At 34.7% G+C, this 16,087-nt stretch overlaps 1 protein-coding gene across 3 annotated transcripts in view; it reads right to left on the minus strand.

The window, feature by feature from the left end:
- The window catches only part of ZNF292 (zinc finger protein 292), an 89,224-nt gene that overhangs the window by 18,731 nt on the left and 54,406 nt on the right, over positions 1–16,087 (minus strand). For all 3 annotated transcript variants that reach the window (XM_068551498.1, XM_068551497.1, XM_068551499.1), the window contains one exon: positions 4,903–5,105. In XM_068551498.1, coding sequence (XP_068407599.1) covers positions 4,903–5,105 — 203 coding nt within the window. The remainder of the gene's footprint in view (positions 1–4,902; positions 5,106–16,087) is intronic.

Raw genomic sequence — 16,087 nt, forward strand, 5'->3', positions numbered from 1 at the left:
CTATGTCTCCTCTCATTACTTTTTGAGTACAGGAAAAGTGTGTGTATGTGTAAAATGTAACGTGTTTAGGATTAAACAAGTGTCTGAATGGGAATGAGGGTAATCTTGAGGTTGATCTTTGATAATGAGGATAAAGATTGCATGGGGATAGATTCAGAGGTTCCATTTTTTACATTACACTGAGCTAGAAAACACTAAGATAAGAAAAGACCCAACTCCGAGTCTATGTGTTTAACAACAATGATTTCTTAAAGGAAGTATGAAGTTAGTGTCAGAGTTACGACTGAAACCTAAGTCCTGGAACTCCCTGGCACGGTACTCTTTCCACTACTCCTCTGTCTGCCTCTTTCTTACAAATCTTTATCTCTAAGTGACCCTATGTAAACAAACACAAAAAGGGCTGAACAATATATATTTATACAATTAATATTTTCAAATATCTACAATAAGTTAAATGCATTGTTAGACATTTTATATATGTATGTAATTATTATTTAATCGTAACTTTTCTACTAGGTAGGTATCATTAACATTTTATACATAAGATGTCAATAAACACAGTAAACAGCAGCTACTATTATTCATTTGTGTCAGCTTCTTCAGAAATAGCACTGTTAATCAACATGATAGCTTGCCTGGTAAATACTATTTCTTTTTAGAGATAAGGCGCAGAGAGGTTAAGTTACTTGCTCAAAGTTACATCCTTAATTAGCAGAGTCAAGATTTCAACCCAGGTCTCGCTTCAAAGTCTGTGCTCTTTCTAGAATTCTACATGCACAAGCATATTGAGGGTCTTTCTTGCTAGATATTGATTTTACATGTTCAGGTTTAACAAAAATTCTTACATCTTGTAAGTCTGATTTATTTTGAATCAAATATTTTTTTGTTGTTCTTCTAAAACCTAAGCCATTCTTACTGAATTCTCATATAATGCAAAATGTGTACATTATATATAAGGAAAGAAATTTATTTTCCCAATGATATTACCTACATTAGCTTATACTTAATAGTTAAAAATATATATTTGTATCTATGTAAGGTAGCCTCTATAAATTTATCCACTTATATACAACATACCAACTGAAACATCTGCTATATTCAATAATACAGAAAACCTCACTTTTTATAGGTATACTAAGGAAACAAGTTTTACTATGTGCTATTTGATAGCCTTCATTCCCGATTTGCCACTAGATGGCCCACTTGAAAAAAATAGGACACTAAAGCGAAAATGAAACCTAAACTAATAAATGGCTTAATTAAAATTGTGCAAGTGAAATACAGGTCAAATTTAGCCATCAGTGAGCAAGAATTATTTTTTATAATCCAAGGCAGCATAAAGTAAGGATTACCAATATATTACCTATATAAGAACTATTTATACATTATAGATAGCTATTTTGTATTGCTTTGAAAAATGAGTAAAAATCTAATACCAGAAAATTTAGAAATATGAATAAAATTTTTAAAGCCAATTAAAATGATCTGTTTGTTAAAGATATACTATGCTAAATCCCTTTGTAAAGCATAAAAATCATTTCAAAAATGTGAATAATGACTTCCATGTCTTAATATGGCTCTTTCTGCAAGATATTCAAAAAATAAAGAACACTTCATCAATATTTTACATACATTTACCAAGTGTACTTTTAAAATGTATTAGCTTTAACATATTTTAGGAATAGTCTTTTGCTTATCAAAATGAAATTGCTTTCCGTCTAGAAAAGGACTTAAATGGTAAACCTGTCACATTAAAATAATTAGCTAATGTTTTTTTTTTTATACTCTCAGGGTAGCAAAATCTTAGGCTAGATTTAAAAGACGAATAATCTATAGCGTTAGGAAAGAAAAAAACTTCATATACTGTTTATGGGAGTATACACTGGCATAATCTTTTTTTGGATGGTAGTACGGCCCTATTTATTAATTTAAGATGTGTAGGTTCTTTGATCCAGCAATTCCACTTACAGAAATTTACCCTACCAGTATACCCCCAAGAAGAATGAAAGGATGTATGGACAAGGCAACAATTTAAATGTCCCCTAGTTTGGCTAAGATATTATTACAAATCTATACTATGAAATTATGCAGCCATGAGAAAGAATGAGGTTGATCTATAAGAAATGATATGGAAAGATGTCCAAACTAAGAGGAGGAAAAGTGAACAGCAGCCAGGGTATGTGTAAGTATGTTTAAAGTGTGTGTGTGTATATGTAAAAATATCAGAAATATCAAATTTCACACTTAATGATTAGTCAGAGGAGTATTAAATGGGGAAATAATGGTTAGAGAGACAGAAGGTAGAAGATTTTACTTTTTTAACATCTATGTGTTTATTTTGACGACAAAACCAATAGAAATACTGGATATAAAATAAACAATGCTAACTTCATTTTTACACCTACACCAAGAATCCAGGCCAAAGTCCATTCCTTCTATAGAGAAGCCAGATAAACATTCATCTCAGTCCCATTCCTCTGCTACCTCTATCACACTGAAAGGGTCCTGAGAAATAGTCAATCCCTTGTCTACTGGCTCACTTGGACAAGGATTTCCTCAAAAGGACTACAGATCCAGACCATGGTTGACTCTTTCCAATATCTATTCCTGCCTACTACTCTAAGGAATGGGTAAAAACCTCAAATGTTTACAAGAACCAGACAGGTAAAGTGAATGTTTGAAGTGGGTCATGTAGCACACCTCTTCTGAAGGGGGCAATGTCTGGGCAATTGTTCCAAAGTGATTACCTTTCCTTGGGGCAGAAATAACGAGACAACTTACTCCACTTGCAACAATGAAGAACCAGTTTCTATATGTTTGTAATAGAAACATAAAAGAGTAATCAAACAATCTCTAAGCAAAAAGGGATTTTTAACAAGGAATGTGTAGACTTACACATATCCCATCCCGTTCTACACTATGTGATCTAGTTTTGTTCCTGGGGTGGGAAAGAGGCTTTAGTGAACTCTGCTTAAAGAACATGAAATATCTTAATTCCACCTGCTTAACAAGAGAAGGAAAAAATAATTTCATATGACATCAGAGATACCCAGGGTCCTCAGAGAGAATTTTTCTGAGGCTCTCCCAGAGCAAGCTGGGCTGCTGCTACTTAACTCTGGATAATTAGACCAAAAGGGAATTTAGGTTCAGTATTGCAAGATTTTTTGATTATTCAAGACAGCTAGAAATAAAGATTTTTCCTGGAGATTACAAATTCATAGTCTTCAACTTCAAACAGGACTTTCAAAGTTAACCTAACCACCCTGTCTTTAGATAGATTCCTACTAGAAGGCATGCTTCTTTAGGGTAGGACCTATGCCTTACTTTTAAATCCCCTCAGTGTTTAGACAGCACACATCTAATCTCTTACTTAATAAAATCTGCTGAAGGAAGGATGGACGGATGGACAGATTGACTTAAGGGCTGGGACTGAACTGATAATGAAAACTTTAGTGGAGCTGAAAAATATCTAAGATGCAGCATCACAATAACTAATTTATTTAAAGACTAAAAAACAATGTTACACACATTTCAAAGGCTGTTATCCCAAGAAATTTGATACATCTGCCAATGAACTTGTCTACAAAGTTATCCTGAACTAATACGAAAATTTCAATCTTCTATTTAGCTCCTGTTATACAGCGATTAAAAAGCCATTACCTGAGACAAAAGAGAAATATTAAAGAAAAAAACAGCTAAGGTCTAAACTAATGATATCTCCCCTAAGCTAGAGCCCTTGGCTCTACTCTACCTGGCCTAGAAATTACCAGGCATCACTCTCCCAGTATCCTCATTATCCTCAACATACACAACAGGCTTATTTCTAATCTCAGTCCAAGGCTATCATCTTCCTCTTTATTTTCTATTCTCAAGAAAAGTCAATCACCATTATAATTACAACCTCTAACCTCATGTGGGCATTTAGCTTTCTGTCCGAGGTTATCCTTCTTCTGGACTCTGATTACAATCTCTCTCTGACTACTCAGGGGATCATGCATGCTCTGTTAACTGTCTTCTCTGTTGTTTATCTCAGCTTTTCCCTTTGTATATCCTAAAATCTGTCCCACAATCCCTTTGTTCTCCATTCTCTATTGCTCTGGAATCGAAAGATACTTATATTAGAGATATAAGACACATGTACATTAAATGTTCACACAACACTGTCCAATGTATTATAGTTTATCTATACTCTTTATATACATATTCCCTGTTTTTTGATCAACAGCTTTCAATTCTCCTACCCTGTCTCCAACTTCATTTTGGAATTATGAGTCCTCCAATTGCAAAATTCCCATTTGGATCATGATTCTACTTTTTGAATTCTGTAGTATAAGATACACAAATACATGAATACTATGCTTTATGCCAACTAGAAGTAAAAAAAAAAACCAGAATCACCTGTCTTACAAAGAAAAAGTTTTACATTAAGTATGCAAATAAAATATTTATATATATAGATAGATAAAGAGAGAAAGATATATATAGAGAGAGAAAGAGAGAGAGAAAGTACTCCTAGCGGGAAGTCATATAAATTTTTTAAGTTACTTAAATTAGCCAGTTAGAAAAAAATCTGCAAGTACCCTGAAGTCAGGTAAAACTGAAATTAAGGCCCAAACACTAATAAATATAAACATCCTAACTAAATTAAGCTACCACCATCTTTCCCATAATTTAGCCAAAGCAGTTAAAAGAGCCAAATTATTTAAAATAGAAGCCAGATGAAACGTTTACCTATAACTCTGAAAGCTGCTTAGAATCACTATCTAAGAGCACACCCCAGATTTAAGACTGACAACAACGGCTCTTCACTAAGAGAAAGAGAAGTCAAAGACATTCTAATCTAATTAAAAATTATTTTCTTGACTTTAAAAAATAATTACTAACAAAAAAAAAGATACTCACCTCTTCGATTAACTTTTCATTTGGTGATGATGTACAAAGACAGACAAGGTAAGTTTGCTTAAAACTACCTTTTGTACCAATCTCTGGATGGTCAGAACACAGCTTTGCTAGAGCAGTTGCTTGACTTAACTGATCTGTTTTGATTAGATGTTTAATTCTCATATCCAACAAGATGGGACCCTCAAAAGCTAAAAATTCATTCACTTTAAAAAACAAGACATAATAGATTATTAACATTTGGTAATAGTTCATTTGCAATACAAATACTTATAAGGAATATTTTTTTAAAGCACAGAAACTAAAACTCTTTTTTGTTGTTGTTGCAGTTTCCTATTAGTCTCAGGCTATCACAAAATATTTGACCTTATAAGCAGAAGGAGTTATGCTGCTAACTTTTTAGAGCTGCATTAAATATTTTTGCCCCTGAAAGTACCATTTACAATGAGGTGAGTTAAATTCCTGATTTTAAAAATAATTTTGCATTGAATTCTGAAACTCAGTGTTATTAAAATTGTACTAAATTCTTTTCCCCACAGCATTTATTCTTGAATACCAGGCGTTAGCATTTCTAGAAATTTGCAGAGTTAGGACATTACACACTTACATGGGAAACCACAGAAGGATGTTTGGATATTCAAGAAGATGAAATTCAGCTAATATTGTGTTCAATACTGTTGATGTATTTTTCATTTTACAAAGGTGAAGTCTATCTTGCCTTAATGAGTGTTTCAGAACAAATTTAAATATCTACAGAAAAATAAATAAGGGGGTGGGGGTAGTCTGCTGAAAGTTCTGTGGGTTTTTAAAATACCAATCAACAAACCTCAACACTTGCATAATAAAATTCTATTCTGTTGAAATCTTAAATCTCCTAGTGCTTGTTTGATCAACTACAAATAAAAATTTAACTTTTTTTTTTTGGTGAAGGAGATTTTAAATTTTAACAAATGCAAATTTAAACTTTTCCCTAAGTTTTCTTTACCAGGATGAAAATCGTGTTTAAAAACACGATTTACTTGGTGATGGCTAGCTGGAAACCTTTGGAAGGCTTTCAGTAATAAAATTTTAAATGCCCTATAAATACTATAAAATACACAATTTCTCACTTGTGAACAGACTGGAAGACATGCCTAGTAAGTAAGTTGTGGGTTAGAAGATGGAAAATAAGAGATGTTCTTCCCTTCTTTAAATATCCTTTGCTACCCTCTAGTACCTTTATTATTTAGATCTAACTGTACTCCACTATGAAAATGCTCTTCTATAAAATAGTATAATTACGGCTCCTCAGTATTAAAACCATGAGCATGTAAGCAATTTAACACAGGATCACAAATTTCATCCTTTTCTTGAAGTCTAGACCTTTGTATCTGCTACTCTCTATTCTTTACATATTAAACTAAACCAAAAAGTATAAAGACTGAACACAGATAAATAACACTATCTGCATAACCCTCTGGTGCCTCTGATGATATGTCTGACATATACAGGGCATTACTTTTCTTTTTTTAATATGACACGATCCTGGTTAAGACAGTTATATGGCAAATACCTTTTCACAGTTTAGTTCAATGGCCAAAGTAAAATCTGTAAAGATTTTCAATGACAACTTTAAGGAAAGAAGAGTTAAAACAAAGTTATTCCGGCTATAAGTCACAGACTTTAAAATACAGCTTGAGTTTCCAGGAAACTCTAGCAATAAAAAGTCTGGGAATTATTTCAAATACTCCCACAAAAACTCATAATCAACAAACTCTGAAGATCATGGCAAAGACATTATTTAAAGGTGGCAAGATTTTTAACAAAACTAATGACAATCTTAATAGGAGGAATTTCAAATAGTCCCTAAAATCTCAAAGAGCAGCATGTATAGTTAGAACGACAAATTATACAAAATAATTTCTGTACTAACAAGTATAGTAAAATATATGCTATTATTATACATTCCAAAAACATACTTGTGTGTGTGTTTTTTTAAACAATGGGAAACCTTTGCCACACTTAGGGCAAAATTGATTTCAAAGAAATACAGAATATTAGAGCAGAAGGAACTTGATAGATCATTTTGTCCAGCTCCATCATTTGGCAGATGAGTAAACTGAGGCTCACAGAAGGCAAGTGACCTTCTAGGGTCATAAAGCCAGTTAATGACAGAACGAGGACCAGAATAATGGGGTCTTGCAACTTCCGCCTTAACACATTGGTGTGATGAGAAAAAAAAAAAAAAATCTTATTTAACTAGTGTGTCTACTAGTTATCAGAACAGCACTACACAGCAGTAAAGAGCTGTGAAGTAGCATTAGCTTTTAGAGGAAAGTAATAATGTATTCTGAAGCTCATGTTTCAAACAGATCAAAATTAGATTACATTCAACAACACTCAATTCAGAACTTCTCCCTCAGGGGAGGGAAACTCACTCCCCTCACTCCCCCTCTCTTTTCTCCATTTTTCTTTTACTGCTTTCCTTGTCCCAATTCCTCTGTATCTTTCTCTATTTCTCTCTACTCCAGGACATGTTTTCCTTACAGAGTTATAATAGCACATCAAAGACTACCAGACTTATGAAACAAGTTTTGTTATCTTTATCCTTGAGTACCTAGTCACATAAAATTTCACTCCCTACCCTGCTTTACCCATCCCCAACCCAGAAAACGAAAAAATACTTTGAATTTTACTTGTGTAGCCTTTTTATCTATTTTGTCTGTATTTATGTACTTGGGGGAAAAAAGCAGGTTTTACTACATTCAAGCCTATCGAGAGCTGGATGACATAAAATGGCAATGTAAATGAATGATACCCAGCCAGTTCAATTAAGAAAGTAATAATGGCCTTCTTCCCATAAAATGCTACTTACATAATAGTAAAAAAGAAAAACATGGAAGATAATTTTAAATATATTACAATATATAAGTTGAATATTTGTGATAAATCTTTATCCAAATATTAACTGATCATGTACCATGCACCAAAACTTAGGACTAGGTCCTGGATTCCCCCCCCCAAAGTGGAGTCAACCTGTTTACTGGGTATATATCTCCACACTCAAGATTTGCTCACAATTCCCCTTGCAGTATCTCCGGGTAGCAGTTTCACAAGCACCTCAAACTCTGCATACAAAAATCTCTATACCACAGTATGTGGTATCTCAACCCAGAACTAAGAGTTGGCATTAAAATTGTTCTCTTCTGCCTCCTCCTCATCCTAACCTACAATCCACCATATAATCCTGTCACTTCTAACTCCTAAGTACTCAATCCTATTCATTTTTCTCCATCCCTACGCCAACCACTCACTGACCCCCACCTCCCAGCCCAAATCATTTATCTATCAGACCACTTTGTTGCACTCTACTAGTCTTCTGCAGCCACTCTTCCTCTTTCCATCACATCTCCACTAGGACTGAGGGTGCCTTTTCTTTTTCCTAAAGCACACACTCGACTGTCTTCTCCTAGTTAAAACCCCCAAGTGGCATCCCTCTGCCTTCAAAGGGTAAATTCCAAAATTACCATCATGGCCTACATGAATCTGCATCGCCTATTTCTTTTTAAAAATACAATTTATATTTTCTTTTAAAATTTATTCAGCAAGATTGATTGGGCAAGAAATAAAAGGCATCCAAACTGGAAAGGAAGAAATAAAATCATCTGATTGCAGATGGCATCATCTTATAGGTAGAAAACCCTAAAGATTCTACCCAAAAAACAAAAAACTATTAGGACTAATAAACGAATTTAGCAAAGTTGTAGGATATAAAAATCAAAACACAAAAATAAGTTGCATTTCTATTCACTAACAATGAACAATCTGAAAAGGAAATTCAGAAAACAATTCCATTTATAATAGCAACAAAAAGAATAAAGTACTTAGGAATACACCTAACCAAGAGAGTGAAAGACTCGTACACTAAAACCTACAAAACATTGCTGAAAGAAATTAAAGACGACACAAGTAAATGGAAAGATCCCCATGTTCATGGACTGGAAGACTTAATACTGTTAAGATGTCCAACTACCCAAAGCAATCTACAGATTCTATGTAATCCCAACAAAACTGCAATGGCTATTTTGTAGAGATAGAAAAATTTATCCTAAAATTCATACGGAATCTTAAGGGACCCCAAATAGCCAAAACAATTTTGAAAGAGAACAAAGTTGGAGGTCTCACACTTCCTCACTTCAAATATACTACAAAGCTAATCAAAACTGGCACACAGATAGGCATGTAGGCGATGCAACAGAATAGAAAAAACCCAGAAATAAACCCTCACTATATGATCAAATAATCTTCAATGAGGTGCCAAGACCACTCAATAGGAAAATGATAGTCTTTTCAACAAATGGTGTTGGGAAAACTGGATATCCACATGCAAGGGAATGAAGCTGGACCCTTATCTTACACCATATAAAAAAACAAACCTGAAATGAATTAAAGACCTAAATATAAGACCCAAAACTATAAAATTCCTAGAAGAAAACAATGGGGAAAAGCATCAAGATACTGGATTTGGCAGTGATTTACTGGATATGATAACAAGGTATAAACAACAACAACAACAACAAAAACAAATGAGACTACATCAAGGTTAACTTTTACATATCAAAGGACAGAAGCAACAGAGTGAAAAGGCAACCTACAGAATGGGAGAAAATATATGCAAATCATATATCTGATAAGGGGTTAATGTCCAGAATATATAAGAACTCCTACAACTCAACAACGACAACAAAAATCGAATAATCCAATTGAAAATGGGCAAAGGATTTGAATAGACATTTCTCTGAAGATTATATACAAATGGCCAACAAGCATATGAAAAAATGCTCAACGTCACTAATCACCAGAGAAACACAAAGCAAAGCTACAATGAGATATCACTTCACAGCCAAAAGAATAGCTATTATCAAAAACAAAGCAAAACAAAACAAAAAAACAGAAAATAAGTGTTGGTGAGGATGTGGAGAAATTGGAACCTTTGTACACTATTGACAGGACTATAAAATGATGCAACCTCTAAGGAAAACAGTATAGAAGTTCCTCAGAAAATTAGAAATAGAACTACCATGTGGTACAGCTATCCCACTTCTGGTTATGTACACAAAAGAAGTGAAAGGAGGGTCTCAGAGAGATATCTGCACTCCCATGTTCATAGCAGCACTACTCACAAGGGCCAAGAGGCAGAAGCAATCCAATGTCCATCAACAGATAAATGGATAAACAAATGTGGTATATACATATGATGCAGTATTATTCACCTTTAAAAAAGAAGGAAATCCTGTCACATGCTACAACACAGTTGAATCTCGAGGACATTATGCTAAGTGAAATAAGCCACTCACAAAAAGGTAAATACAGTATGATTCCACTTCTGTGACGTATCTAAAGTAGTCAAAGTCATAGAAACAAAAAGTAGAATGTTGATTAACCAGGGGCTGGGAGTGAAGGATGGGGAAAGGGGGCAGTTGTTGTTTAAAACAGGGCTTAATTTTGCAAGATGAAAAAGTTCTGGAGATCTGTTTCAAAACATTATGAACATACTTAACACTACTGAACTGTACACTTCGAAATGATTAAATGGTACATTTTATGTTGTTTTTTTACCACAAGAAAAAAATGCATTAAAAATCAATTCAGCATTGTTAGACAAAAAATCCAAATTCAGAAATTTAATAAAAACATAACACTTGGGGCTTCCCTGGTGGCGCAGTGGTTGGGACTCTGCCTGCCAATGCAGGGGACACGGGTTCGAGCCCTGGTCTGGGAAAGTCCCACATGCCGCGGAGCAACTAGGCCCGTGAGCCACAACTGCTGAGCCTGCGCGTCTGGAGCCTGGCCTCCGCAACTGGAGAGGCCGCGATAGTGAGAGGCCCGCACACCGCGATGAAGAGTGGCCCCCACTTGCCGCAACTAGAGAAAGCCCTCGCACAGAAACGAAGACCCAACACAGCCAAAAATAAATAAATAAATAAAAATAAATTAAAGTAACTTTCATCTTTAAAAAAACACAAAAAAACACATAACACTTTAAGCTCTACATCAGTGGTTCTTAACCCTGGCTGTACAATTATCTTGACTTCTAAAAAGTACTAATACCAGGGGCTCAAAGCCAGAGACTCTAATTTAATTGGTCTGTGGTAGGCCTCCAGCACAGGTATGTCTAAAAACTCTCCAGGCGATTTAAGCACTGCCAGGATTAAGAACCACTGCTCTAAGGTAAGTATATTTCAGCGTTCAAATTACCAGTTAGGGACAGTCTTAATCTTCACCTGACCTCTCACCTTTTCCTGGAAGAACAAGCTACATACACAAGAAATAGAATTTTCACTTGAAGATTTCAGAATTTCTTAAATCATGTTGCTTGCTTTGTCATTAAGTCTGAAACATTATGATCATAACTGATTCTTTGACATGACTGATATAAATCAGAATTTTTAAACATTAAAAAAAGTTCCATAATATAGATGAACCTAGTAAATATGTAACCCTAAAATTTGTGTGAAATAAGATTGAATTATTACTATTACATTTGATTAAATTCTGACAACTTTATCCATGTAACATCATTATGAAATACACTCATTAGAACAGAAATAATGAATTTTTCTAGGATGTTTAGAAAAGCCAATTAGTGTATGTTTTAAAATCATTTTTAGTAAAAATAAAATCTTGGTGGTCACTATATTATATCTCATTATGTAATAGTAGAATATTATTAAGGTTAACAAAATGCAAAATAAAGCATCAGCCTGAAATGGGAGAGTGAACACTTTCACAATTTTACTGCAGTTAAGTTCTATCAGCTTAATTCTATCCAGAGTCACTGATCCTCAATGATCTAATAAGGGTTATACACAAGTAAAACCTAAACACAAGGCAATCTAATTTAGCAGTGATTTTTAAAAATAAAATCTAAAATGCTCCACTGATTTATTTTTTATAAGAAGGTCAGTTAAGAGCAAAAGGGAGAGACAAGGCAAAAAAAAAAGACAACCAAATAGAAACAAGTTAAGAAAACTGTATTTCTAAGAGTACTAAATGTATATAGTCGATAAGGTGTTCTTTTTAGTGACTTTCTATAAGAAATGTCCTAACACACACAGAAAAAAACCATCAACAGATGTAAGTCTAGGTCTCAGAATCACCCCTTTTGGTATTCTCTACATAGACAGGTAAAGATATAAACACACACATGAAAAATATAGGAAAAGTATCAATGAGCAAAAGAACTGGAGATTTACTATTAGAAAACAAATTCAGCTGCATGGAATCAGATCTGGCCTCACACTATTTACCTGGAAATTATTAGTTATCATTTGTTCTCTCCTCCCATCTCCTCTCCCTTTAAAATATTATTACATTTTACGTATGTTAATATCAGGTAAACCTAGCAGCACTTTTTCCCTGCTCATTTTAAAATGCAAAGTTTATTACTGAAAAGAAGACATTTTCTCACAAAGCTCTGGAGGATTTATAAGTACTGTGGAAAAGCTGAAGCTTTAGAAATTTCCTTTGAAAACCAAGGGGTTCAAAAAAAAAGAGAGAGAACCACAGGGCTTAGGATTCAAGAAAGAACGGGCAAGCTGATAAAAATACAATTTATGCAATTGCAAATTATTCCACAATGGAAGTGGAAGGGAAAGGGCTGAAGGAATTCAGTGTGACTGTTAATAGGGAGCTCTTTCAGAGCTTAGATTTTACAATAATGACATATACAAAAGAAGGAAAAGCAGCAGGCTCAGGACCAAGGATGCGTGCACCATGAGTGTCAGCACCTGGTACTAACCTATGCGAACTGTTATTACAGCTAAAACTCAAGATGACCCCTAGCTCACCAAAAAAGTTGAATGTGATCAAATTGGTGGAGATGGGTAACTTCTTCAGAAGGGCCTGCTCCTTGGGTTTGATTATGTATTATTTATGATGACAGAGAAAAAGAGGATTCCTTTATTCTTATGGTGGTTCTGATAAAAAGCTTTAAATTGAAAAGGTAGAACAAACAATGGAGAAAATGGAAATAGATGGGAAGATGTAATTTTCAAAATGGGGCTTAAGGTACATTTTGCAAACTGTAGACTAGAGGAATAGATATATTCCTAAGAGTCTCAAAATTAATATATTAAAAACATGGCTTGTGAGTGGTCAGGAAAAAAAGCATGACTGTTAAGAGCCAAGACAGATTCATCAAACATAAATTAGGTTACACTTTTATAAAAGTTAATTCAAAATGTATCACAGATCCAAATATAAAATGCAAAACTATAAAACTTCTGGGAGAAAACAGGAGAAAAATCTATATGACCTTGGGTTTGGTAATTATTTTTAGATAAAACACCAAAAGCACAATCCATGAAAGAAAAAAATGATAAGTTGGACTTTATTAAAATTTAAAACTTCTGCTCTCTGAAAGGCACTGTAAAGAAAAAGGACAAGCCACAGAGTAAACTGAATATATCTGCAAAACTCCTATCTGCTAAAGGACTTGTATCAAAATATAACAAAGAACTGTGACTCAACAATAAGAAAACAATGGATGGACCTAGAGATTGTCATACTGAGTGAAGTAAGTCAAATATCGTATGGAGAAAGACAAATATCGTATGGATACGCTTATACGTGGAATCTAAAAAAATGGTACAAATGAACCTATTTACAAGACAGAAACAGAGTCACAGATGTAGAAAACAAACTTATGGTTACCAAGGGGGAAAGGGAGAGCAGGGATAAATTGGGAGATTGGGATTGACATGTACACACTACTATATATAAAACAGATAACTAATAAGAACCTACTGTATAGCACAGGGAACTGTACTCAGTACTCTGTAATGACCTATATGGGAAAAGAATCTAAAAAAGAGTGGATACATGTATATGTATAACTGATTCACTTTGCTGTACAGCAGAAACTAACACAACATTGTAAATCAACTATACTCCAATAAAAATTTTTAAAAAATAAGAATACAACACAATTAAAAAGCAGGCAGAAGATAAATGGATGCCTCTCCCAAGAAGATATACAGATGGCAAATACTCATGTGAAAAGATGTGCAGTATCACTTGCCAGTACAGGAACACAAATTAAAACAACAATGGGATATCACTACACACCCATTAGAATGGCTAAAATTCCCAAAATAGACAACACCAATTGCCAGTGAGAATGTAGAGCAACATGCAGAATGGTAGTTTGGCAGTTTCTTACAAAGCAAAACATAGTCCTACCATATGACCTAGCAATCTTACTCCTAGGTATTTACCCAACTGATGTGAAAGCTTATGTTCACACAAGAACTTGCATGCCAATGTTTATAGCAGTTTTATTCATAAATGCCCCAAACTTATAGCAGTTTTATTCATAAATGCCCCAAACTGGCAGCAAACAAGATGTCCTTTAATAGGTGAATGGATAAACAAACTATGGTACATTCACACAATGGAATACTATTCAGCAATAAAAAGGAACGAGCTATTAAGCCACACAAAGACATAGATGAATGTTACATGCATATTGCTAAGTGAAAGAAGCTAGACTGAAAAGTCTGTAATTATATGACAATCTCGAAAGAGCAATACTATAGAGATAGTAAGTGGATCAGTAGTTGTCAGGTGTTCTGGAGAGGGCTGAGTCGGTGAAGCACAGTTAATTTTTTTTAGGGCAGTGAAACTATTCTGTATGATACGGTAATGGTGGATACATGATACTATGCATTGGTCAAAACCCATAGAACTTTACAGCATGAAGAAGGACTCAAGGTATGCAAATTAAAAAAAATATTTAGGAGGTTGGGAAGCCCAGGATAGAACGTAGAATATGGCAAAAGAATCTGTCTTACAAATGTAATGAAAGAACTTCACTGAAAGAGGTGAGAAAATGGGGTGCTCACCTAACTTTGGATGAGTGGAGTCAGCAAGAATAATGGAAAGAGGAACCGTACCCACAGGGGTAGAGGTTATCAATTCTGAAACCACTATACATGTATACTAGGATTGATTAAGTATATGGATGGCCAATGGTAAGAGAAGTAAGTCTGAAAAGGCTACATACTGTATGATTCCAATTATATGACATTCTATTGAAGTGAGAGGTTACAGGTAAGCAAGAAGAGAAGGCTAGAATGATACATGTGATATAGATTAGAGTTGGAGACATCAGTATAAACTCTCACATTTAGTTTAATATAGATACAGCTGGTTACATATAGAAACATTTATAGATATGTGTACATACACAGATTAGTTATACTTACATATATTTTCTTACTTCGTCTGCCGAGAGGTCCTAGAGGCAATGACATCTCAGCAGCAATGAGCACACCCAATTGCCAGGTCTTGGTTTCTAATATCAATACTATTCTCCAATAAAAGGAACTAGGGTTCCTTGGAGAAATAGCTGATTCTAGGATTAGGGCAGGAAATATGCACGATAAGCCTGGAGCATCTTCTAGTGCCAGAAAACAAGGAAGTACTCAAACAAAAAACATAACTCACAATGATGGGGATATGTCAAAGGGTCACAGAAGTTAACTCAAAGAGTTCTTGGGGGCCAAAGCTGAACTATTTGAGCAACAAAATAAAGTAGTACTGGATTATCACCAAAGTATAAAATAAATATTCATGAGTCCATATTGACTAAACAGATAGATAGACAGATAAGGAAGAAAAGACAAATCTCCTGTGGAGAACTCCAAATAATCTGTGTAGATACTGCCTCCTCGAGGAGGTGGAGCTTAACTCTCCACCTCTTAAGTGTGGGCTGTACAAGGTAAGTTCTTTCCCAAGAGTACAGCATGGAAAGGGGGGGAAAAAAGTAATTTCACAGTGGAGAAACCTGACAAACACACTGCCTCAGCCAGGTGACCAAGGTGAACACCAACAGTGAGAAATCATGTTGATTATATGTACCTTTGGTATGATGTGATGACAATGGCACTTTACCTCTGTGGTCTTTCTCCCCTAGACCCATAAGCCCAGTTCTAATCATGAGAGCAGCATCAGACACATCCCAATTGAGGGGATACAAAATACCTGACCAGTACTCCTCAAAACTGTCAAGGTCATCAAAAACAAGGAAAGTCTGAAAAACTGTCACAGCCAAGAGGAGCCTAAGGAGATATGTCAACTAAATGTAATATGGTATCCTGGGTGGGATCCTGGAACAGAAGAAGGACATTAGGTAAAAACTAAGGAA

The sequence above is a fragment of the Eschrichtius robustus genome, chromosome 9 (assembly GCF_028021215.1).
Source record: "Eschrichtius robustus isolate mEscRob2 chromosome 9, mEscRob2.pri, whole genome shotgun sequence".
Classification (NCBI taxonomy): Eukaryota; Metazoa; Chordata; class Mammalia; order Artiodactyla; family Eschrichtiidae; genus Eschrichtius; species Eschrichtius robustus.